Genomic DNA, 24,768 nt, shown 5'->3' with positions numbered 1-24,768 from the left:
ATCCATATGGCAGTAAGTGATCAGCTGGTAAGCACGAAAAGGAACGACGTCATACCGCCCCGTAGAGTTCATTTTAACCTCCTAGGGCTCAGTGGCCATATACGTGGACAGCACATTTTAGCTCTTAAGTGGCTATTTAAAATACTTTGAATGTTTTATGTTTTGTTACAGACATACAGTACAGTGTCATCCTGCAACTGTTTTGGAGCATATGAAATGTCCCAAACACTATTTTTAACTGTCCCAAATGGGATTTTTTTTTTATTTTACTCTATGATAGTCAAAACATGTTAAAAAAAATTATATGTTATATACGCATTAAAAAACAGTCAGGAACAAATGTTTTATGTAAATTCCGACCACGAGTCCACATATATGGACATCATTTTTCTTTAAAAGTACATCATATCAAAAGATAATACTTAGGTTTTATTCTAATTAGGTTCTAATAAGCCCAAATAGCAGAGAGAAATAAAAAATGCATGTAAAAAACACCTTGGGCCTTATGAGGTTAAAGATGAAATGCAGCCACATGTACTTCTTGCTACATAATTCCCGATCTCCTGAAATGTATATAGGGCTATGTTTTCAGAATGAGCATGTGTTGTCCATATTTATATGCTTGACTGTCACCCCACTGTTTTTGGCGGTTTGGCGCCATCAGAACAAAATTCCAGCATTTCCAAACTAAAGCCTGGTTTATACTTCTGCGTCAAGTGATCGGCGTGACCCACGGCGCATGCAACGCGCGTAGCTGTGCATTTATACTTCTGCGAGCTGTTTCTGTTGCTCTGCAACAACACTTCCGAAATGCTAGTTGGCAGTGAGGTGTTTATGTTCCGCTGTGTCTTTGCTGGTGTTTTGTTTTTTCTGAACGCTTCCTTAATGTACAAGTGGTTCAAACTCGCTCATTTTGAGGCAGGAACCGGCGAACGTGCAACAACTTTAACCACAAGGTAAACACAAAACAAAACTTTCTATCCAGAGCTCCTTCACGGGACTCCACACTTGAAAACAATTGCTCCATCGGGCTCGTGCACCTCTCAGTCACGTCCACACTCGTCAGCGATACCAAGCCAACCAATCACAGAGCTTTTTTTTGAGAGGTGCGCATCAGCGTTAGGTAAAACAAACACTGGAAAGATTTAAATTTAATGACTGTTTATTAAACTGTTGTATGCAAGTAATACCTTACTCACAATCATACTGGTCTGAACATCAGCGTGACCATAATTACTTGTTTGGATATTTAGAACAGCGGCAATCTTGCTCCTGTGATACTTGCTTAAATATCACTTTCTGCTGCGACAGAAAAAGACACAATGACCTCAGACCAACTGGCAACTTCTGTCCATACCACACCTCACCGTCTGCAGCAAACAAACACGGTAAGCACTTCTCCTCATCCTATCTCAAGTTGTGCTGTATTGTGTGGGCTTGATGAGCTTGTGAGCCCTTCCCTTTTCTGGGTTATTTCCAGCCTCTTACCTCACCCTAGAGTAAAAATGCATCAACACATTAAAGTGAGGTAAGATACTATTAAGCATATTGCTCATCCCCTTATTTCAGTTCCAGGCCTTCTCGCAGGGTGCCAGAACCTGATGTCAGTGAGCTTTAAATGGATTAAAACCTACGTGTAACTTTCTTTGTCTCTCTCTCTCTCTCTCTCTCTCTCTCTCTCTCTCTCTCTCTCTCTCTCTCTCTCTCTCTCTCTCTCTCTCTCTCTCTCTCTCTCTCTCTCTCTCTCTCTCTCTCTGTGCTGTTGTGTTTCTGATAAGAGTGGAATATTGTAGAGTGGAAAGTTTATTCCAACAAACAAACCTTAAAGGGATAGTTCACCCATATATTATGGGTGGCCTATCCCTTTAAATCTACATTAGGTAAAAATTCCATTCACACTACATTTTAAGGTGCACTATCTGACAAAAGTCCATACATCCATACATCTCTGCAATGACTCAAATAATTTATTAATAAAGTCATCTGGAATGGCAAAGAAAGCATTCTTGCAGGACTCCCAGAGTTGATCAAGATTCTTTGGATTAATTTTCAATACCTCCTCCATCTTACCTCAGACATGCTCAATAATATCCATGTCTGGTGACTGGGCTGGCCAATCCTGGAGCACCTTGACCTTCTTTGCTTTCAGGAACTTTGATGTGGATGCTGAAGTATGAGAAGTAGCGATATATATCGCTATAGGATAGCAGTATATGTGATGATTGGGATGCAGTTCAACAGATGATTCATATAAAAAATCTACCTTCTGCCACTTTTTCCAAATGATCAACTAGAAGTCACGCTATTATTTGGTGCTCTTACAACTGGGATAGACGACATGACTTTTGCTAGGTAGTGTACAATTCTTGCTATTAACAAGCCGTTAACTATGACCTTAGCCTCAATAAACTCCAAAGTTGATGCTTTTTAATATTTATTAAGGTAGTATTCACATTAAGGTATTGGGTAATATTAGAATTAAAATATGTACTTATAACTACAAATAAATACATATATCTTATAACAGGCAGGTAATAAAACACTACTTAAATATTGGTCCTTAAACTAGTTGCCAAAAATAATATATTCGCAAAACACATGTGGACTGGTTGGGCATACTCCCATGAACCCTCGAGTACCCTGGTGAGTGTATAGAGCTAGTCCAGTGTACCACAGCCTGGACGAAAACCGCATTGTTCCTCCTGAATCCTAAGTTCAACGGTTTTTAAGTATAAATAGAGAAAGTAGTTTTTTTCTCCCCAAAATATTAAGTGCACTTTAAATACAAACATAAAAAGATCTATAGAAAGTTTATACACTAAATGTTTGAGCACATGGTGTATACAGGTAAGTACATCATTTATAGTATAATTCATAGTAAATAGTGCATCTTTTGGGACTCAGCTTATTATTCTTAACAGAGCCATGCCGTGCCATGAAACGGCCTTCTGGCTTGTGGAAGCACTCTGGTTCGCGTGCCTTCCGCGTGGGATCTGGGATAGCAATGGGGGCCTGTCAGAAAGCGCCCGCAGCTCGGAAAATTCTGTAAACACAAAACGTCTTGTTTCTTACCAGGCGAGCGGGCCGACAGACATCTGCACTTCTTTGAGCATGCATTTGAGAAAAAGCTATCCAGGGGGTGCAAACCAAAGGCAGCTGTGCGAAGGTAACATGTAAAAGAGTCCAGAAACCAGCTTTCATATCACACATGATTTTATTGAAAGCACTGTGTTGAGTCCACACAACACTGCAGACACATGCAGCGGCCCACAGTGTACTTGGATACAATTGCCAAGATTAAAAGAATCCAAAAATACATTTTTGCACAGCTTGCACAAAAAAGTAGTCTGTCATTAATTTGCTCACCCTATATTTCTTCCAAACCTGTTCAATCCTAGTAACCAATGATTTCTAGTGTTTTTTTTTTACCAAATTGGATGTCAATAGGTGGTTGTCAACTAATCTTTTCAAAGTTTGCAAAAAAAAAAGCCAAATGTGTTGTTGGAGTTCTTACACTCTCGGAAATAAAGGTAAAAGAGCTATAACAAGAATGATACCTTTTAAAATGTAATGTAATTTATGTATTTAAAAGGTACTAATTTCGGTACCTTGAGGAATTAATATGGACCTTTTGGTACAAATGTGTACCTTTTGAAAAGGTTCCACCCCAGTGACAGCTCTCGTACCTTTATTTTGGAGAGTGAAGGGGGTGGGCAGATCAATCGGTGCTTTTTAAAACACTATTTGTTGGGTTAAGTAAAGGAGGAGGGTGGTCGGTTGGTCATTCAGTAAGTCTGTCGGTTGGTCATTCAGTAAGTCAGTCAGTAGACAGCGGCCTCTGCTGGATTTACGTGAGAACAGTAGGCGCAAATGACACTCGTGGTAGAAATTTGAGATCTGAAAAACCGTACACAGCGGCCTCTGGTGAATTCGCGAAAACAAAAACTGCAAAAAACGTAGCTCCTGGGACATTTCTTGCTCACTCCCAAAATGTATATGGGGTACATAATCAGAATGAGCCTGGATTGGATACTTCAAAATGCACAATAACATAGGATGATGAAAACTCAGCATATACAGTTGAAATCAGAATTATTAAACCTTCTTTGGTTTTTTTTTTCATAAATATTTCCCAAATGTTTAACAGAGCAAGAAAATTTCACAGTATGTTTGATAATATTTTTTCTTCTGAAGAAAGTCTTATTTGTTTTATTTAGGCTACAATAAAAGCAGTTTTTAATTTTTAAAAAACATTTTAAGGTCAATATTATTAGCCCCTTTAAGCTGTTTTTTTTTCCCGAACAAACTATCAATATACAATAACTTGCCTAATTACTTTAACCTGCCTAGTTAACCTAATTAACCTAGTTAAGGCTTTAAATGTTACTTTAAGCTGTATAGAAGTGTCTTGAAAAATATCTAGTCAAATATTATGTACTGTTATCATGGCAAAGATAAAATAAATCAGTTATTAAAAATGAGTTATGAAAACTATTATGTTTAGAAATGTGTTGACAAAATTTTGTCTACGTTAAACAGGGGGGCTAATAATTCAGAAGGTTTAATAATTCTGACTTCAACTGTAGCTACTGTTTTTCAGTCAGGTTTATTAAAAATAACTTATGTGTTTAACACAAAAATAAAGTGCTTGAGGAAAATAAATAGTGTGTAAAGTTTTTAATGAACAATCCCTTTAGGCATGATGGTATCAATGTAGAGGCAAACATATTAATAGGTTTACAATTGAAGCAAAGCATTGTGAAAATTAAATGTGCCTAGTATTACATTTGTAATTGATGTGTATTAAATGTCTATTAAATACAACCCTACTGTGGATACATTATGGATACTTTTATATAAGTCAATGGAATTCTACAATTAATCAAGCTGATCGTGGTGTGTAACACTTGTCACAGGCCAGACACCAAGCTAACAATATTTACTGTATAGCAATATTCAGCCAATTAAATTATGTTTATTTTGACTGCATGAATCGATTAGTCTAATTACCAATATGTTACTTCCACCGTAATATTTAATTTTTTTACATAAATGTGACTTCTATCATCACATATTTCCGATTAACATCTGAAACGTTACCTCCAGTACATTTTTTAAAAGCATTTTATTCTGAAACAGCACTTACTGTGTACTGTTTACAATGTATTTGACAGTGCAGTTGTCAAATGTTAGGATGAATGTCCATATTTAGCTTGATCTCCATGATCCGCATCATTACTACATTTCCCAGAAACCTCTGCACTGATTACTCACACACCTGTTCCCCATTACCTGGACTACTGCCAAATGCTGCATCCCAATTTGCATATCATCCATCCTAATATGTAGTATTCTATATTTAGTACTCCTACTATTGGAAAATAGAGTTAGTATGTCCCAAACCGTAGTATGTTGAAAAGAGTATGCCAAAGGTTCCAGAATGGCCAACTATTTCCGGTAAATAATTCGAAATGTAGAACCGGGCATACTCTAATCGCTAATACTGCACACAGTACATTGCGCATTGGAAATGAGTTCAATTAGAACTACAAACTCAGGTAAAAAGTGTAAATAAACTACAAACATGGCGCAAGACCAACTCTTAAGTATCCAAATTGGTTATTAAATATGAAAAAAAAATTGTCAAGATGATTGACAGGAGACGTAACTATGCAACATACCATCTGTTAACAAGTAAGTAGTATGTCCCAAAGCTTACACACTCAAAAGTAAATAGTTTTCCTTCTCAAAAAAGTACATACTTTTAGGGCGTAGTATTAGTATGCGAAATGAGACTCAGCAAAGAAGCCTATTAAAGACGAGCCTGTAATGATTAGCCTAAAAACCATAATGGCTATTGCTAATGCTGCCTCTATGGCAGTACACAGGGAAGGAGACCAAAGCTGCTATTTGATTGGCTAAGACATGCTTACGGGTTTTCCAATGGTAAGCATCTCAAGAAAATACAGAAAATGTCTGCTACTGCTGTGTTTATTGCAAGCCAAGTCATAATTACCATGACGTCCAACTCAGTGCTGTTCACATCATTTGACTGATAATTATCTGTTGCTATTCATTCCTTTAGGTTTTCATTACATGGATAGATATGTAACTCTATGCGTCATGTCTTTTGCTTATGTTTACATTTCTTTTGTGCAGTATGCAGTGGTGGAAAGAGTACTGACAATTCATACTCAAGTAAAAGTATCATTACTTGCCTAAACATGTAATGCAAGAGTAAAAGTATCTGTTGTAAATATTACTCAAGGTATAATTAAAAAGTAGCCCATTTAAAAGTACTCAAGAGTAGTGAGTAGTGAGTAATACGCTGTAAAAAGCTGATGCAATTACATGTAATTTGTAGATGTGTGTAAACGTAAAATTCTGTAGTGCATTTAGTTGTTGCCTAGCAGGCACACAACATCATAAGACGTTACTATTAGGTTAGAATTAGGTTTTGATGTCAGGTGACAAAAATTCAATGTCTAGCCAGTGTCTAAGGACAATGTTATTTTAATGTCCAATAACGATGTCAAATTACGTTGATATTGGTTCATTTTAGGTTGTGAAAGAGAAAGTGACCAAAATCCAACGTCGAGCCAACATCCAACCAAATACTGACATTTATTTGTCAGGTATGGCAACCAAAATCAAACGTTTGATAGACGTCATAGTGGTAACGTCTACACAACGTCAAGCTGTAACATCATTAGATGTGATATTTGGTTCATTTTAGGTTGGACGTTGGACATTGATGTTGGCCTGACGCTGGGTTTTAATGTCAACCCGATTTTCATCTCCAAACAAAATGCAATGTCCCCATGATGTTATGGTACAACGTCAATCTGACCTCATGTTGACGTCTTTTGCCTGCTGGATGTTTAAGGACATTTCGGTCATCATACAGTAAACATCTGTCATGTTGCATGGACATCTGTTACATTGCATGTAAAGATTTTGGGCATCTACTTGGACACTTTTAATGCTTCCAAACAGTTGGCTGTGTTTCAGTTCAGTATGGTGTGATTTACTTTCTATGTGAGATTTGATTGGCCAGGAATCACAGGACTGATTTTTCTAATCACCATAGACAAGAAAAAATTTAAGTAGTGACTGCAGGTTGAAGGTAAATACTTCAAATTGAAGGAGTAAAAGTACCGGTTCTGCAGTAAAAATGTACTCAAGGGAAAGCAAAAGTACACATTTTTAAAACTACTTAGTAAATTACAATTACTGAGAAAAACTACTCAATTACTGTAGTCTGAGTATTTGTAATTTGTTACTTTACACCTGGTGGTATGAAGTTAAAAAAGCATTCAAATTTGTGATGATTCAAATTGGCTGAGATGCCAAACAAATTGCAATACAATTAAAGTAGGAGTTTACGTGAATGAATCTCAGGGAAAACTGACTTTTGAAAAGTTTTGTTGTTATATTCTGTTCATTGGCCTCTGAGATACATACATAAATGCAGGCTGTTTTGTTTACACCGGTAACCCAGGAATCACTATCTTTCTGCTGTTCATAAGTGGCACTTGCTGGCAGGGAGTGAATTTGCATCTCATTCAGCTCGTCTGCTGTTTGCTCCAAGTGTATCTGTCAGTGGACTGCAAGACGGGCGTAACATGAAGGGGTGTAGTATTAAGTCAGAAAGGCATAACTTGCGGTTATCGAGATCCAGATGAACCATGCAAGATGTTGTTTGATATATTATTATATTCATTAATTTATAAATAGTGGTATAGACGTTAATGACTGTGATGGTGGTTAGGTTTAGGGTTACGGAAGGTGTAGACGTTAATAACTGGGATGGTTGTGGTACAGTAGGTGTAGACGTTAATTACAATGACGGTTGGGTTAAGGATTGGTAAAGGTGTAGACATTAATAACTGATGGTTGGGGTTAGGTTTGGGGAAGGTGTAGACGTTAATAATGATGATGGTTGGTTTAGGATTGGTGAATGTGTAGACGTTAATAATGATCATGGTTGGGGTTAGGTTTGGGCAAGGTGTAGATGTTAATAACGATGATGGTTGGGTTTAGGATTAATGAAGGTGTAGATGTTAAAGGTGATGGTTGGGTTTAGGGTTGTGGTAGGGGTAGACGCTAATAACTGATGGTTGGGGTTAGGTGGAGAAGGTGTAGACGTTAACGATAGTTGGGATTAGGATTGGTGAAAGCGTAGACGTTAATAACGATGATGGTTGGATTTAGGGTTGGTGAAGGTATAGACGTTAATAACTGATGGTTGGGTTTAAGGTTGGGGAAGGTATAGATGTTAATAACTGATGGTTGCATTTTGGGTTGTGGTAGGTATGGACGTTAAAAATGGTGATGGTTGGGTTTAGGGTTGTGGTAGGTGTAGACGTTAAAAACTGATGGTTGGGGTTAGGCGGAGAAGGTGTAGACGTTAATAACGATGAAAGTTGGGATTAGGATTGGTGAAAGCGTAGACGTTATAAACGATAGTTGGGTTTTGGGTTGGGGAAGGTGTAGATGTTAATAACGATGGCGGTTGTGGCTAGGTTTGGGGAAGGTGTAGACATTAATAACAGTGATGGTTGGGTTTAGGGTTGGTGAAGGTGTAGACGTTAATAACTGATGGTTGAGTTTAGGATTGGTGAATGTGTACTTTAATAACGATGATGGTTGGGGTTAGGTTTGGGGAAGGTGTAGATGTTGATGGTTGGGGTTAGGTTTGGGAAAGGTGTATACATTAATTACGATGTTTGGGTTTAGGGTTGGTGAAGGTTGGGTTTAAGATTGGGGAAGGTATAGATGTTAATAACTGATGGTTGCGTTTTGGGTTGTGGTAGGTATGAACGTTAAAAATGGTGATGGTTGGGTTTAGGGTTGTGGTAGGTGTAGACGTTAACTGTGATGGTTGGGGTTAGGTGGAGAAGGTGTAGACGTTAATAACGATGATGGTTGGGTTTAAGGTGGGGGAAGGTGTAGATGTTAATAACTGACGTGGCTAGGTTTGGGGAAGGTGTAGACGTTAATAACTATGATGGTTGAGTTTAGGATTAATGAAGGTGTAGACGTTAATAACGATGATGGTTGGGGTTAGGTTTGGGGAAGGTGTAGATGTTAACGATGATGGTTGGGGTTAGGTTTGGGGAAGGTGTATACATTAATTACCATGTTTGGGTTTAGGGTTGGTAAAGGTATAGATGTTAATAACTGATGGTTGCGTTTTGGGTTGTGGTAGGTATGGACGTTAAAAATGGTGATGGTTGGGTTAAGGGTTGTGGTAGGTGTAGACGTTAATAACTGATGGTTGGGGTTAGGCGGAGAAGGTGTAGACGTTGACAACGATGATAGTTGGGATTAGGATTGGTGAATGTGTAGATTTTAATAACGATGATGGTTGGGTTTAGGGTTGGGGAAGGTCTAGATGTTAATAACGATGATGGTTGGGATTAGGATTGGTGAAGGTGTAGATGTTAATAACGACGGTTGTGGCTAGGTTTGGGGAAGGTGTAGATGTTAATAACTGTGATGGTTGGGTTTAGGTGTGGAGTCGGTGTAGACGTTAAAAACTGATGTAAAGCAACATCTTGCCGACAACATAGTTTTGACTTGCTGTCCGCAGACAGACCCTACTTGTTTCCTTTATCAGGCCCATAGTAAACAAAAAGACCATTCGTTTTTTGGTTCAAAAATTTGCAGCAAAATATTTTGAAATAATACTTATTTTATTTGGGGTGTATTTTAAAATGTCTATTAGTTTTTATATTTTTCAATTACACAAAAAATGTGCAGCACTAGCCTAATTAAAGAACAGTTTTACTGTGTAATGTCTGCAATCTCATTTAATAAAAAAAATTGTGAGAAAATTTAGTTGTTGAATTTAGAGTGAATCATTACATCTCTAGTCATTTACACAAATAATAATAAAAAATCTAAACTGAATACACCATAATTTTTCTTTGGTTCTTATTTTGACATAAATATAAGTACATTTGTTAAAATAACTTAATACATAGAGTTGAAGTCAGAATTATTAGCCCCCCTGAATAATTTTCTCCCCGATTTTTGTTTAACGGAGAGCAGATTTTTTTCAACACATTTTTAAACATAATAGTTTTAATAACTAATTACTAATAACTGATTTATTTAATCTTTTTCATGATAACAGTAAATAATATTTTACTAGATTTTTTTCAAGACGCTTCTATACAGCTTAAAGTGACATTTAAAGGCTTAACTAGGTTAATTAGGTTAACTAAGATGGTTAGGGTAATTAGGCAAGTTATTGTATAATGATGGTTTGTGCTGTAGAATATGGAAAAAAAATATAGATTAAAGTGGCTAATAATTTTGACCTTAAAATGTTTTTAAAACAATTAAAAACTACTTTTATTTTAGCTGAAATAAAACAAATAAGACTTTCTCCGGAAGAAAAAATATTATCCGACATAATATGAAAATGTCCTTGCTCTGTTAAACATAATTTTGGAAATATTTAAATAAAAAAAAGAAATTCAAAGGGGGGCTAATAAATCTGACTTCAACTGTATACAACAAATACGTGAAGTACATGAAAAACAAACTTTTTTACAACAACAAAAAAATGTATCATTAATTATTATGCTTTTTAACCTTATGTTATAGGACAGTGAATTGGTCATGACCAATCAGGGTTCATTTGGTTGCAAATTTCAGCAAGATTCTCTTATAAAGTGATCTTATAATTGAGAAGTCTTCTTTGGAAGTATATTTATAGTGGTTATATATGGTTTCTGGAGCAACATATTGGTTACTAAAATTGCTGCTTTCTTCAGAATTTCTACTTGTGTTTTCCACTGAAAAAATATGAGTTTTGACCACAGCTCAGCAACTTTTCTAAATGATCAGCCAAAAGTTATTATTTGGTGCTCTTAAAACTGGGATCAACGACAAGACTTTTGTCAGGCAGTGTATATATTCTTATTATGAACTCCATACTCTACAAATAAAATAAAATAAAATAAAATAAAATAAAATAAAATAAAATAAAATAAAATAAAATAAAATAAAATAAAATAAAATAAAATAAAATAAAATAAAATAAATGAAATAAAATAAAATAAACATGTACAGAAACTATGTTTTATTAATTTGTATTATTATTATTATTATTAATATTTGTATTATTATTTGTATTATTACTGTAATACTTTGTATAAAGACAAATAAATTCATATTTGTCAGACTTTCCATGATTAAATCGAAGATTATTTTATCTTGATGCATCATGACGCACTGTTTGCAACCTTTGTTAACATCGCCCACGTGTTGCCCCATGTTTGAACGCCCAACAACAAATATGTTCTCATTTCCCATATTCCAAAATAGCGTCTGCTATTCACATGCACATACAAACAACAGGCAATGTGCTTGATGTCTTGATTATATTTATGAACATCATCCGTCACTGCAGATTTGTCAGCTGTTTTAAATGACTTCCAGGCGTTCTTCCAGGTTGTTTTCTTTTTTTTCTAACAGACCGAAAGTCTTCTCTAGCACTTAGACCCCTACTGGGTTCCATCCACAGGACAATAAAACTAAAGAGAGACGGATTAGAGTAATTGATTAATGTCTGTAGCCATTTTTACGGTAACATTGGGACTGTGTTACGGTAACAGACCGTGGTCCCATATGGAGATGGTTAGCTTGGAGCAATGACAGGACTTTCCAGGAATATATCAGGGCCTCAGTCAGATCACACGTAACAGCCAGGGGTCCAGAGATAGCTATATATACACACACACGCACTTCACAGATGCTCTCCAGAATACACATGCTGGGAACCAAACAATGTATACCCGATGTATACAAATACAGGTGTTGGCCCATAATCACAGACACACATATACTATACTATAAGACTATACTAAATATAACATTGTCTGGCATTGTGACAAATCACTTGTAAAAATATATGTTGAATGGAGGTTGTTAGGTTCGAATCTGTCTTCCATCATTTTCTGATCACGTGACTTTTATTTTCCTATCATATACAAGAAATATATGCTAAATATATATATATGCTAAAATATCTTTTGAGAGTGAGGCTTAGTAAAATATATTATGGATGGATGGATGGATGGATGGATGGATGGATGGATGGATGGATGGATGGATGGATGGATGGATGGATGGATGGATAGATAGATAGATAGATAGATAGATAGATAGATAGATAGATAGATAGATAGATAGATAGATAGATAGATAGATAGATAGATAGATAGATAGATGGGTGGATGGATGGATGGATGGATGGATGGATGGATGGATGGATGGATGGATGGATGGATGGATGGATGGATGGACGAACGGACAGACAGACGGACGGATATTTAGGATGGATAAATAGATAGATGGATGGATGGATGGATGGATGGATGGATGGATATTTAGGATAGATAGATAGAATATTTTCAACCACGCACATCTCACTGTTAGTTTGCTACAAGGGAATGATGCGTAAAAGAAAGCCCCACCCCCTACTCAATACTCCGATTCATTTGGAGGAACACATGAAAAACATACTGAAAGCATGCTGAATAAAGCTCTCAGCAACATCCAGTTTGTGTGAACTTTAATGTATTCTGTTAGAGAACAAGTATGCAAATAACCCTAACCCTAAAAAAGAAAAAAAGCACATTAAAAATGAAAAAATAAAGGATTTTTTGGGGACATCTGTGTGGACATAAATTTTTATTATTACTGTAAGGACACTGAAAGTCTTACTGTAAGATCATATGAGTCACACTGTACAGGAAGTGGCACATTTTCTTTGGAAACCAGTGTCTAGACATGTTAATGCAATACATCACAATAAACTGAATTTCAGCACATTCAAATTTTTTAGAGCAGTCATACTAACCAAACAGTATGTACTGTTGTACAGATTGAAAATCTCAAAATATGCCACAGTGCAAACATGTCAAAAAGTGTCAACAAATCTTTGAGGGGCCTTTCAAAATTAGTAAGGAGAAATAGAAATGAACAGAAAGTCAGAAGAAAATCACACAAAACTAAATCTTAATATTAGTACTGTAAGTAGTTAAAACTCTTAAAAATGGGATGTTTATAGATGTTCTATTTTTATCTTACTAGTATCAGGTTAGACTGAATTTTACCCTCAGAACTGTCTTAATCCTTCATGGCATAGATTCAACAAGGTACTGGAAATATTCCTCGGTGATTTTGGTCCATATTTACATGATAGCATCACGCAGTTGCTGCAGATTTGTCGGCTGCACATATATGATGCAAATCTCCCGTTCCACCACATCCCAAAGGTGCTCTATTGGATTGAGTATGGTGACTGTGGAGGCCATTTGAATACAGTGAACTCATTGTCATGTTCAAGAAACCAGTCTGAGATGATTCACGCTTTATGACATGGCGTGTTATCGTGCTGGAAGTAGCCATCAGAAGATGGGTACACTGTGGTTATAAAGGGATGGACATGGTCAGCAGCAATACTCGGGTAGGTTGTGGCGTTGACACGATGCTCAGTTGGTATTAATGGGCCCAAAGTGTGCCAAGAAAATATCCCCCACACCATTACACCACCACCACCAGCCTGAACCAATGATACTAGTCAGGATCTATGGTTTCATGTTGTTGACACCAAATTCTGACACTATTCTGACATGTTGTGCTTTCAGAGACGCTAGTCTGGCCATTCTCCTCTGACCTCTGCCATCAACAAGGCATTTGCGCCCCCAGAACTGCCGTTCACTGGGTATTTTCTCTTTTTTGGACCATTCTCTATAAACCCTAGAGATGGTTGTGCATAAAAATCCCAGTAGATCAGCAGTTTCTGAAATACTCAGACCTGCTCGTCTGGCATCAACAACCATGCCACGTTCAAAGTCACTTAAATCACTGTTCTTTCCCATTCTGATGCTCAGTTTGAACTGCAGCAGATCATCTTGATCATGTCTACATGCCTAAGTGCATCGAGTTGCTGCCATTGGCTGATTAGAAATTTGCGTTAACGAGCAGTTTGACAGGTGTACCTAATAAAGTGGCCGGAAAGTGTAGTTCTTTACCATAAAATGTCAGTGCATAATGACAAATGTAAAGTTCCCAAAAAGTAGTCCAAAAAAACTTAAAAGATATATTACAAATCCTCATAAATTATATAATAACTTTATGTGACTGCAATTTAAGCCATTTTTACTCTGCATTGCATATGTGTCAGGATTGTTGTCAGTAAATTTATAGGAGTAATTGCCAAAACTCAATGTGCTCCTCACATAACGATATATTTAAAAATACCTGCCTTTGGCTTTTTCTGTTTTCAGTTTCTGTTATTTTCTTATATTCTTTTTTCTTCTCTAACTTAAAGATAGAATGGAATGACATTAAAGGGGACCTATTATGCCCCTTTTTACAAGATGCAAAATAGGTCTCTAATGTTCTTAGAGTGTGCATGTGAAGTATCAGCTCAAAATACCACACAAATAATGCTTAATAACTCTTTGAGAATCTCTGAGGTATACAGGGATATTAGAGATACAGGTATATTCACACACTGTTGCCACGTAAGCTTATAAAATGTAATATTGCGAAACAGATCCCCTTTAAAACCTGTAAGACAAACTCACTGCTGATTACTTCAGGATTTTCCTATGGGTTTTTATAATGTGCATTTTAATTAATGAGTAAAAAAATGGTCTGTGGTTTACTGTCATCACTTTACCACATGAACTGATGCTTTATAAAAAAAAAGTTGCGCAAAGATTCTTCAGAATTTCTGCTGTTGTGCTCAGTGGAAAAGAAAAAAAATATTGTGGGCTTACATATGATTTGGGGTTTCCATTTCTGAGCAATCCTTAAAGTGAAACAGGAATGAGAACAAAGGTCACTTACATATTTGTCTGAGGGCTGACACTGAGGTAAGGAGCCAGAGCTGAGCGTTGGGGAACTGGCAGGACTACAGAGCTCCGGGAAGGGGTTTGGGATGGCAGGCAGAGAGGACGTCCGGTACTGTTGTGCCTCTTCCTGAAGTCTTCTACAGGAATGAAGCCAAAGTCAGATTTAGGGTTGTATTATGGACATGAAAGGTGCAAAGAACATTATCTTTCAACTGAAATAGTTACTGCTGGCCTGGAATTGTTGTAAGAATTGGTAACACTAGAATTTTGGGTATTTTTTGAAGCTGGCATTAGATTTTGAGTCATTTTGAAGAGGTAACTTCAACAGAAATATACTGAAACACACACACATACTTGTATATGTGGTTAATGAGGACTCTCCAAAGGGATAATGTATTTTATACTGTAAATTTGTAATGTTAAAAGACCACATTAAGTATGATTTTCAAGTGTTTTGAATCACAAAGACGCAAGGCTTGTCCTCATAAATCACCTTACAACTACATCATGCCCATATCACTATTTAATTGTGTCCTCGTAAACCACAAACAAGTACACACACATTTTACAGCTATCTGTATGGGGTCTTCCCGTAGACCTAATGATTTTTATACTGTACAGACTGTATATTCTATCCTCCTAACCCTAAACCTAACCCTCACAGTAAACCTGTTGCAAATTTTTTATGTCAAAAGACCACATTAAGTATCATTTTAAGGGGATTGAATTACAAGGACACAAAGCATTTCCTCATAAATCACCGTACAACCATTTCATGCCCACATCAATTTTTAATTGTGTCCTCGTAAACCACATAAACACGTATACACACACACACACACACACACACACACACAGACACACACCTTTACAGCTATCTGTATGGGGTCTTCCCATAGACTTAATGATTTGTATACTATACAGACTGTATATTCTATCTCCCTACACTTACACCTAACCCTCACAGTAAACCTGTTACAAATTTGGAATGTCAAAACACCACTTAAGTATGATTTTTAAGTGTTTTGAATTACAAGGACACAAGGCTTGTCCTCATAAATCACCTTACAACTACATACACTCTAAAACAAATTGAGGCCTATATCTTTACAAATAATAAATGTCTTCAGTTAAAACTTAATTTTGATCAAAACTTTTTCATTAGCTATAATAAATACTTATAAATACTTATTATATTTTACTATTTTGGGCATTCGGCTAAAGCTGCTTTGTTATCTTTAAAACTAAAATCAAAATATCCCATTTTTTCAGTGTTTGTTTTTTCAGAGTTTTTCCTTCATGGATATAGTCATTAATGCTGTTAATACAATAATTAATACAATAATTCTATGCAAAAAAAAAAAAGTGTAATGACAAAAAATAATATAGATTGCAACACCAACCACATGAAAATTAAAGCAACGAGTCTGGTTTATAAATGTAATGAGTAGAATGTACAGATATTTGTGTAAGAATGTAAGGAGTAAAAGTAAAAAGTTGTCAGAAAAATAAATGTACACTATCAATGTACTATCCACTGTAAAGTATTTATACCAGAAAAGTCTACTTTATACAGTAACTAAGTATTTGTGCTTCATTACTTCCCATCTCTGGTGTGTGAAATGGAATTGAAGCTGAAGAAAAGTAACCTCTGAGTGAACCTTTGCTTGAGTGAACCCTCGTCCACAAGCTCGTTATGCTCAACTTCCTGCAGCTGAGAGGGAAAAACATTCTCACCAAATGGAAACCATTTATTGTCAGAGGTTTCAGTACAAGGGAATAGCAACTCTCTCTGCTGAAAAATATTGTAGTGTGTGTGATTTGAGCTATTGTTCTGGAAAAATATTTGAGGTTTTAATATAATTTGTACTGCTCTATGTTTAACCCCCAAAATGCTTAGCACAAATGCTAGCATTTTCCATTTAAAAAAATCTGAAAACTGCTGCTTTAAACAATATATTTTTTTCGATTGTCTACAGAACAAACCTTCATTATACATTTATTATGCATTTAATGTAATGTAAAATACATCATTATAAACCTAGTTAAGCCTTTAAATTGCACTTTAAGCTAAATACTAGTATCTTGAAAAATATCTAGTGAAGTATTATGTACTATCATTGTGGCAAAGATAAAAGAAATCAGCTAATAACCCTCTACTGCATGGTGTTGCCTTATGGCAACATGTTATTTATGTTTATTTCCCTGCCACAGTTTTTTTTATTTTTTTTTTGGAAAGAGAAGACCTTAGCTTAGCCAATGATGTGCTTTGGTTACGTCACATGACATGCAGTGTTTTTCTGTGGTGCAATTTCTGACAGACTGGCGTTTATTTAGAGTAGTCCCTGAATGCAAATGTAAACGTCAATAAAAACAAAGGATCAAATGATGTCAGATCCACAAAAAAATCTGAGACATCATCTCCAGTAAGATTTGATGACATATTCACAACTTTAAAAAGTTTTATCAAATTAGTTTTTTGTAAACCGATCAAATGTATGTGTTGCCAAATGGCAACACTGTCCAATAGTGGAATGTGCAATTTTGCAATAGCTTAGCTAGCTAGCAAGGTCAGCTGTGATCTTTTAAGTTGTAACAATAACAACATGAATGCTAGTAATATAATGTTGATTAGTTATATGTTAATGGCATTTGAATTATGGATAAAATAAAATTTTAATGACAATATTACTTTTGATTATATATTAATACAGCGAACATTGTATTAGCAAGCACCACCATGTTCTATGGTAAGTGAAAGAAAAAAGGACAGAACTGGCTCTTCCTGCAGATGAAAGGGAGGATGAGATGGGTTTTAGTGACCATGAGAATGATGCAGACTAGACATTTGATAAGAGCAGTGATGCAGACAGTTCAAGTTAGCACTAAGGGAGATAAGACAGGCGTAGTATAGTATAGAGAATAATATATCAACATTGTTAGCTGGTAGCTATATTATTCGGATGCATCTGGATATATTAGACTTGTTATTTATTTGTTATAATATTTACTGGAGAAAATATTTATATGTACTGTATGTTGTATACATGATAATACAGTATTATGATTGTTTTAAATAATATTCAGCAAAAAAAGAATGGAATAAATGAAAGCTGTTGGAATATCAGTTGTTGGAAAGTATGTATAAGGTGTCATTTATAAGTTCTTTGTTATAAAGCTTATAATACTGCAATACCAATTAAATCATTTCAAACAACAAAATTATTAATAATAAGGAAAATTCTAAATTATAAATTTCTAAGTTTGATCCACTGTTGATCCATAAGTTTGATCCATATGGCAACATAAAGTACTGTACCTTAAAAAAAAGTTTTTTCCCAACACAAATTTTTTTTTTCAGCACTTCAAGTTAAGCCATTCTGAGAAAAGAAAAACTGTCAAATATTTGTCTCTGAAAATCCGGGAGACCGGGGGGAGGGGGTGTTCGGAGATGTTCGGGGGTGGTCTCTGAATAAGAATGTTGATAACCGGGATAGAATGCAGCAGGTTTTGGGCGGCCGCTGCGATCGGGTATTGTACCAAAGTTGGCGACCCGGGGTTGTTTACAGACTGTACCAAAAGAGGGGGGGGAGGGTGAAATTACGGGTGAAATTATTATTTGGACCATTTCAATCTGGTCATGTCATTGGCCCAAGAGCAAGTCAATCATAACTTAATGTTAAAACAGCTATTATAACATTATTTATCAATATGTGACTGTTTTTGGATTCTCGGAAGCTATAGAAATTAATTATGTAAAACAGGAAATATATTAGGACCATTGTTTTTGTTTACATCACTCAAAATGGTCAATACCAAAACAATGACCCTAAAACCATGAGAAATCTGTATTGTTGCACAACCTAGAGTCTACATTTGAAGGTTTTTACCTGACAGCGAGGATGTTCATGGGCTGGGACCGCCGCAGTCTCTGGTGTGGGGAGATGGGCTGAGCGTGTGTGTGATAGGCGGAGGGTCGGTGTGGCTGGCCATTGTGCAGAAGTGGAGTGGACTCGGATTGCACATTGCATGAAGTGTACAGACTCTCCAAAGAAGAGTTCATGTCATTCACCAGAGCCTCCAGATCCACGTCATCCTCTGGGGAGATAAGACACAATGAGACAAGAAGTTACAAGTAAAAAAAAATATTGAATTTAAGTTTCTTTTTTAAGGTATATCCCTCTGCTACAACATATAATCCTCAAAAAAAAAAAAAAAGCCGGATTCCACAACTTGGACAACTCGAAGGAATCAAGTAACTTTGTTAGCTATTACACATTTAAGTGGATTGAACACAAAACAATTAACTTGTCCAACCCCCACCTTCTTACAAAAAAATAAGAATTGTGTTGTTTCAGCTCTTTTTAAATAAGTAGTTTGAACAAACTGCGAACATAATTTTTTGATTGTAGGTTGCATCAAAAATCGCCTAATAGATGTTCTGTATGTGAGTAGTATGAATGGAACTCTGATGTACTACATCCACCATTTGTCATTATCACATGACCTACACTGTAAAAAGATGCTGGGTTCCACACAGAGGATTTGCATTGGGACAACATAAAGAAATTAATTGAACTTATAAGTTTTTACAAATTTAATTGGCTCAAACATAAAACAATTAAGTTTGTTAAAACACAAAGTTTGAACAAACAACAAACATATTTTTTGAGTGAGACTGCATCAAAAATCGCCTACTACTCGAGTATGTACTACATTTGAATTTTCTACATGACCATTAGAAAAGTATGTTCTATATAGTATGAATTCAGATGTACTACATCTGCCATTTGTCATTATCACATAACCTGCACTGTAAAAAGCTGCTGGGTTCCACACAGTTGATTTGCATTAGGACCACATGAAAAAATCAAGTTAACTTGTTAGTTTTTATAAATTTGAGTGGATTGAACATAAAACAATTAAGTTGTCCTCAAAAAACTCAAGAATGGTGTTGTTTCAGCGCAATTTAAATAAGTAGTTTGAACAAGCAACATATGTCTTTGAATGTACCAGTATCAGTTGTATTGCTTCCCAATAATAAATTCACTTGCATCTTATCACGGGATCTCACTAGAAGTAGAGTACTTCTTACATACTGCTTTTCAAATACCATGAAATTGAACATACTACTGATTTTAATGTACTATAAGTATGCAATTTCGGATGCAGCTATGGTCTCATGTGCAGTGTTGGGTAAGTTACTTCAAAAATCGAATTAATTACTTACTATTGACATTATCAAAATAGTATTTAAATTGCTTTTCTAATTACTATGTCTGAAAAGGAACTTAATTAGCTTAATAATATAATTACTTAACTCCATATGATTCTATATAAAATCTCAATGCAGGTGATTGTCTTCAGAAGCATTTTTTATTTTTTTTGTGCTGGTTGAAAGTTTCTTCACAGTCCAATAGTACTAATTAAAGTAAATTATCTAAATGTGTTTTTATATTCTGGGTAAGGTATGAAACTAAAAAAATGTTTATCCAATTAAATATTGTCGGGCCGACATCTCCCATAATTTCGATAATTAGCCCATACTGTCTATCAACAAATGTCGATTTGGGCTTCTGCGCATCTCTGTTCACTATGTTCTCTGTCATGAGTTACACATGACACGATGCACACAAGACAGTCACAGTCACGATAAAATCAAATGCTGAATTGAAACTTTTTAAAATCCTAAATCAATATTGGAGTTACTTTTAGTCGCACAGAGCTGATGTAGATTGTGTTGTTTTATGAATGGGTTAAATGCACAGAAGTGTTGTTCAGCCACTAAAATCTCCTGGCGAAAGATTGATGTGACTAATTTCAGTTTCATAAGGGACCTTTTACAGCATCGATAATGTAGATTTTTATTTAGTTTAACAACGAAACATGAGTAAACAGCGCTTTTCCACCTAGCCTGCTTTACTAAGCTTAAGTTGTTTTTATATTCACATTGGTTCGTTTTTGAACAACAACAGCCTCCCTATACTGTTTACCATGTTACTCTGAATATTCGCTCTGAAATAGCATGTAAGTGTGGCTTAGTAATGAGTGAAATTCCTGCAAACCAAACACTAACTACATTTCTAACTGGCGAATGACATAAACCAGTGGGTTGTCTACTGTCATGTCACGGTGCGCGCATTTGAGATTTCAGGAGATGTGGCTTTGAAACACAGTCCTTCCCCTGCCGTCCAAAGATAATATGCTAACCGGTTAGCATTTTGGCAGATCACCTACTGCACCTTTAATACTTTACATTTGAATCAAACAGGATCTTTTAGCTTTGTTTAAAAAACAATTAACACTTAAAATGTTGTATCAAACCACAAAATGTTTCAAAGTAATGACATCATATTTCATCCATACACTCTCAGAAATAAAGGTATGCGAGCTGTCACTGGGGTGGTGTCTTTTCAAAAGGTACACATTTGTACTTAAAGGGTTCATATTGGTACCTCAAAAGTATACTACCGAGAAATTTTAAAAGGAACACTTTTGTACTTTTTAGGAACCCTTGAGGTATTAATAGGGACCTTTTGTACATTTTGAAAAGGTACCACCCCAGTGACAGCTGGCGTACCATACAGTATATTGTCTTGCCAAAAAAACAAGATTTTTGCTGTTTGTTCAAATATTTATTTAAAATGAGCTGACTCAACACAGTTCTTGAGGTTTTTTCACAACATAATAGTTTTATGTTTAATCCACTTAAATTTATAAAAACAGTTAAGGTATCTTAATGAATTTTCGTTGGAACAACATGAAAGAAACCTAGCATTTTTTCATTTTGATAAATGAAACCTTTAGTTGAACAACGGAATTATTCTACAAAATAAACTTGTCTCTGAATTGATTTATACAGAACTACAACTGTTAAATTGAAAATTAAATTAAATAAAAAAAACAATTATCCATTCATTAATTCATTTTCCTTTGGCTTAGTCCCTTATTTATCAGGGGTCGCCACAGCAGAATGAACCGCCAACTATTCCAGCATATGTTTTATGCAGCGGATGCCCTTCCAGCCACAACCCAGTACTGAGAAACACCCATAAACTCACAATCCCATTCACATACACACTCATGCATTACGGTCAATTTAGCTCATCCAATTCAACTATACTGCATGTCTTTAAACTGTGGGGGAACACCCGGAGGAAACCAACGCAAACATGGGGAAAATTACCTAAAAGTAATCCCTTACTTTACCTTTTCAGGGAAAAAGTATTAATTACACCCAACACTGATAATGTGTAATAAATAATTGCCCTTATACAGCAGTTGCCAAGCAGTACATTGGAGAACAGTTGTTTCTTCCTGCTGCACATCTTGCAGTGAAAGTATCAAACACAACTTACAAACTTCCAGAAAGGCATTTCATAAGTACACCACTTGAGGGCGATCAGGGATGTGCAGATCTGTAATGTGACAGTCCAACTCTCAGATATAACATATCAAAAAACATATTGATATTTTACAATTTAGGAGGAGTGTTCCTAAATCATTATTTGATAAACCTTCAACTGACAGTATAAATCCAACAACACAAACAACACAAAATAAAAATTAAAACAGATACTATAGATGCTGTACTGCACTCTGTGTTTACTTTGCCACATGCTCATCACACACATACACACTGGGTTTTCAAAATTCATGTTAGATATAATTATTTTTATATAGTTCAAATTGTAACCCTAAACATAACCCTCACAGAAAACGTTCTCCTTTTTTAAAGTGTTGATATATGAGCTGTCTTCCTCATGTGGTCGCCACAGGTATTATACATGAAGGTACATTAAAGGGGTAGTTCACCCAAAATTGTCAATTCTGTAACAATTTACTCATCCTTCACTTGTTTCAAACCTTCTTCAGCTTCTTTATTCTGTAAAACACGAAAGAAGATATTTTGAAGAAAAACTAAATCCTGTAACCACTGACTTCCAAATAGGAATATGGAAGTCAATGGTTACAGGTTTCCTGCTTTCTTCAAAAAAATCATCTTTTTTGTTTAACAGAAGAAAGAAACTGAGTAAATAGAGAGTAACATTTCATTTTCGAGCGAACTATCCCTTTACATGCCTATAATATAGTGAACAGAATGACACACACACAAGGGTTCTCACACCTTCTCCAAAGTCACATTGAATAACTTTTCAAACACATTTCAGGTGCAGTTTCAAACTTTTTCAGTACTTTTCCAGCAAGTGTGGTAAAGAACATACTGTGGTTAGAGCTATTTGTGTTAATTACATTATTTATGTTTTTGGTTTAGAATGATTATTATTAATATTTAAGATTATTAATAATATGACGTTCTCTTGTACAGTAGCTAATGCTACTGTATTGTATATATACAGTAGCATTGTCCTGTATAAAGTAGCTAATGCTTTAGTGATATGGGTTTCACATACTGTAGCTCCGCCTACATTTCCTCTCAGCTCACCTTCATAATATGTAATAGGACACAGGCAATGGAAAAGCAGCTGACAGAAGTAGCAGGGACACCAATTTTTGACCGTGGTTTCTTTTTAATGAGTATATAAGACAACATAAGCACTGTAAAAAAGAGAAAAATGGCAGCTATGTTTGACGAAATTTTGCAGTAAAAAGTACAATAGAAACGTAAAAGAAATTTCTCAGTTTTTTTAGGTCGATTACAGCATTTCGTTAATTTATAGTCATACAGAAAGGTGTCATGATCACCAGCGATCACTTCTTGGAAAGCCGCTGGTGAACTACAAACTCATCCATGAACTACAAATCCCTGCATGCCGTTACACACACCTGTCACTATTCTCCACTCATCACACATGCACAGCTGACTCTTGTTATTATTGATTATGCAGACTATATATACACCCTACACATAGCAGTCTGCAGTGAGTCTTTGTTGTCTCCTGTTACGTTTCTTTCCTGTCACTGTGGTTTTGCCTTTGCCTTAGCTTGTTTTGTTTGTACTTTTGGATTGATGCCTTTTTTATGACCTTATGACTGTTTGGACAATTATTTTGGATTGCGCTGTTTGATTCTTGAATTTTTATTTTTTCTATTTTTGTCCACGATTACCTGCACGAATACTTTCTTTAATAAATCATTTTTAATCTGCAATTGGATTCTACCTCTTTTGTCCTTACCATGCCAACACCTAGACGTGACAGAAGTGGTCATATTCATACATGCTATTGGAATAGTCACGTTACTATGTTACTGAAGGAAGCCTGTAACCCCTGACTTCTATACTATTTATTTTAGTATTTGTCTATGGAAGTCAGTAGTTACAGGTTGTAGTTTTTCTTAAAAATAACTTATTTCATGTTTAGAATAAAGAAAAAGGTTTGAAACAAGTGAAGGATGAGTAAATTATGACAGAATTTTAATTTTGGAGTAAACTATTCCTTTAATGAACCTTCATGTATAGTAATATCAGTATGTTTTGAAGTCCTAACATCTACATGATGGTTATTCACTATACATATTAAGAAAACTAACCATTTTTACTGTTTGTTTTTAGTGTTGAAATCACTTTTGAAAGACTTTTTTTTTTTTTTTTTTTTTTTTTTTAACAGTGTCTTGAGCGTCATTTTTTAACATTACTGTTCCTGTCAAAACAGCTCTACGCCAACTATGTTGGAGACCGGAACAACATAATCACATTATATCAGAAGCTATTTGTTGTTGTATTCTATAGTAAAATACAGTATTTTAGAGGACAATTTAGATGCCATGTTTGACCAAAGCCCTACATTCATTCATTCATTCATTCATTCATTTTCTTGTCGGCTTAGTCCCTTTATTAATCTGGGGTCGCCACAGCGGAATGAACTGCCAACCCATCCAGCATTTGTTTTACACAGCGAATGCCCTTCCAGCCGAAACCCATCTT

At 35.6% G+C, this 24,768-nt stretch overlaps 1 protein-coding gene across 3 annotated transcripts in view; it reads right to left on the bottom strand.

Moving 5' to 3' along the window:
* grb10b (growth factor receptor-bound protein 10b) overlaps positions 1–24,768 on the bottom strand; it is a 209,107-nt gene that overhangs the window by 55,926 nt on the left and 128,413 nt on the right. For all 3 annotated transcript variants that reach the window (XM_056475182.1, XM_056475184.1, XM_056475183.1), the window contains exons 4-5: positions 18,773–18,980; positions 14,878–15,019 (exon numbers count right to left, since the gene is read on the bottom strand). In XM_056475182.1, coding sequence (XP_056331157.1) covers positions 14,878–15,019; positions 18,773–18,980 — 350 coding nt within the window. The remainder of the gene's footprint in view (positions 1–14,877; positions 15,020–18,772; positions 18,981–24,768) is intronic.

Source organism: Danio aesculapii, chromosome 16 (genome assembly GCF_903798145.1).
Source record: "Danio aesculapii chromosome 16, fDanAes4.1, whole genome shotgun sequence".
Classification (NCBI taxonomy): Eukaryota; Metazoa; Chordata; class Actinopteri; order Cypriniformes; family Danionidae; genus Danio; species Danio aesculapii.
Note: the sequence above shows the minus strand (reverse complement) of the source record. Positions and strands in the feature narration are given on the sequence as shown.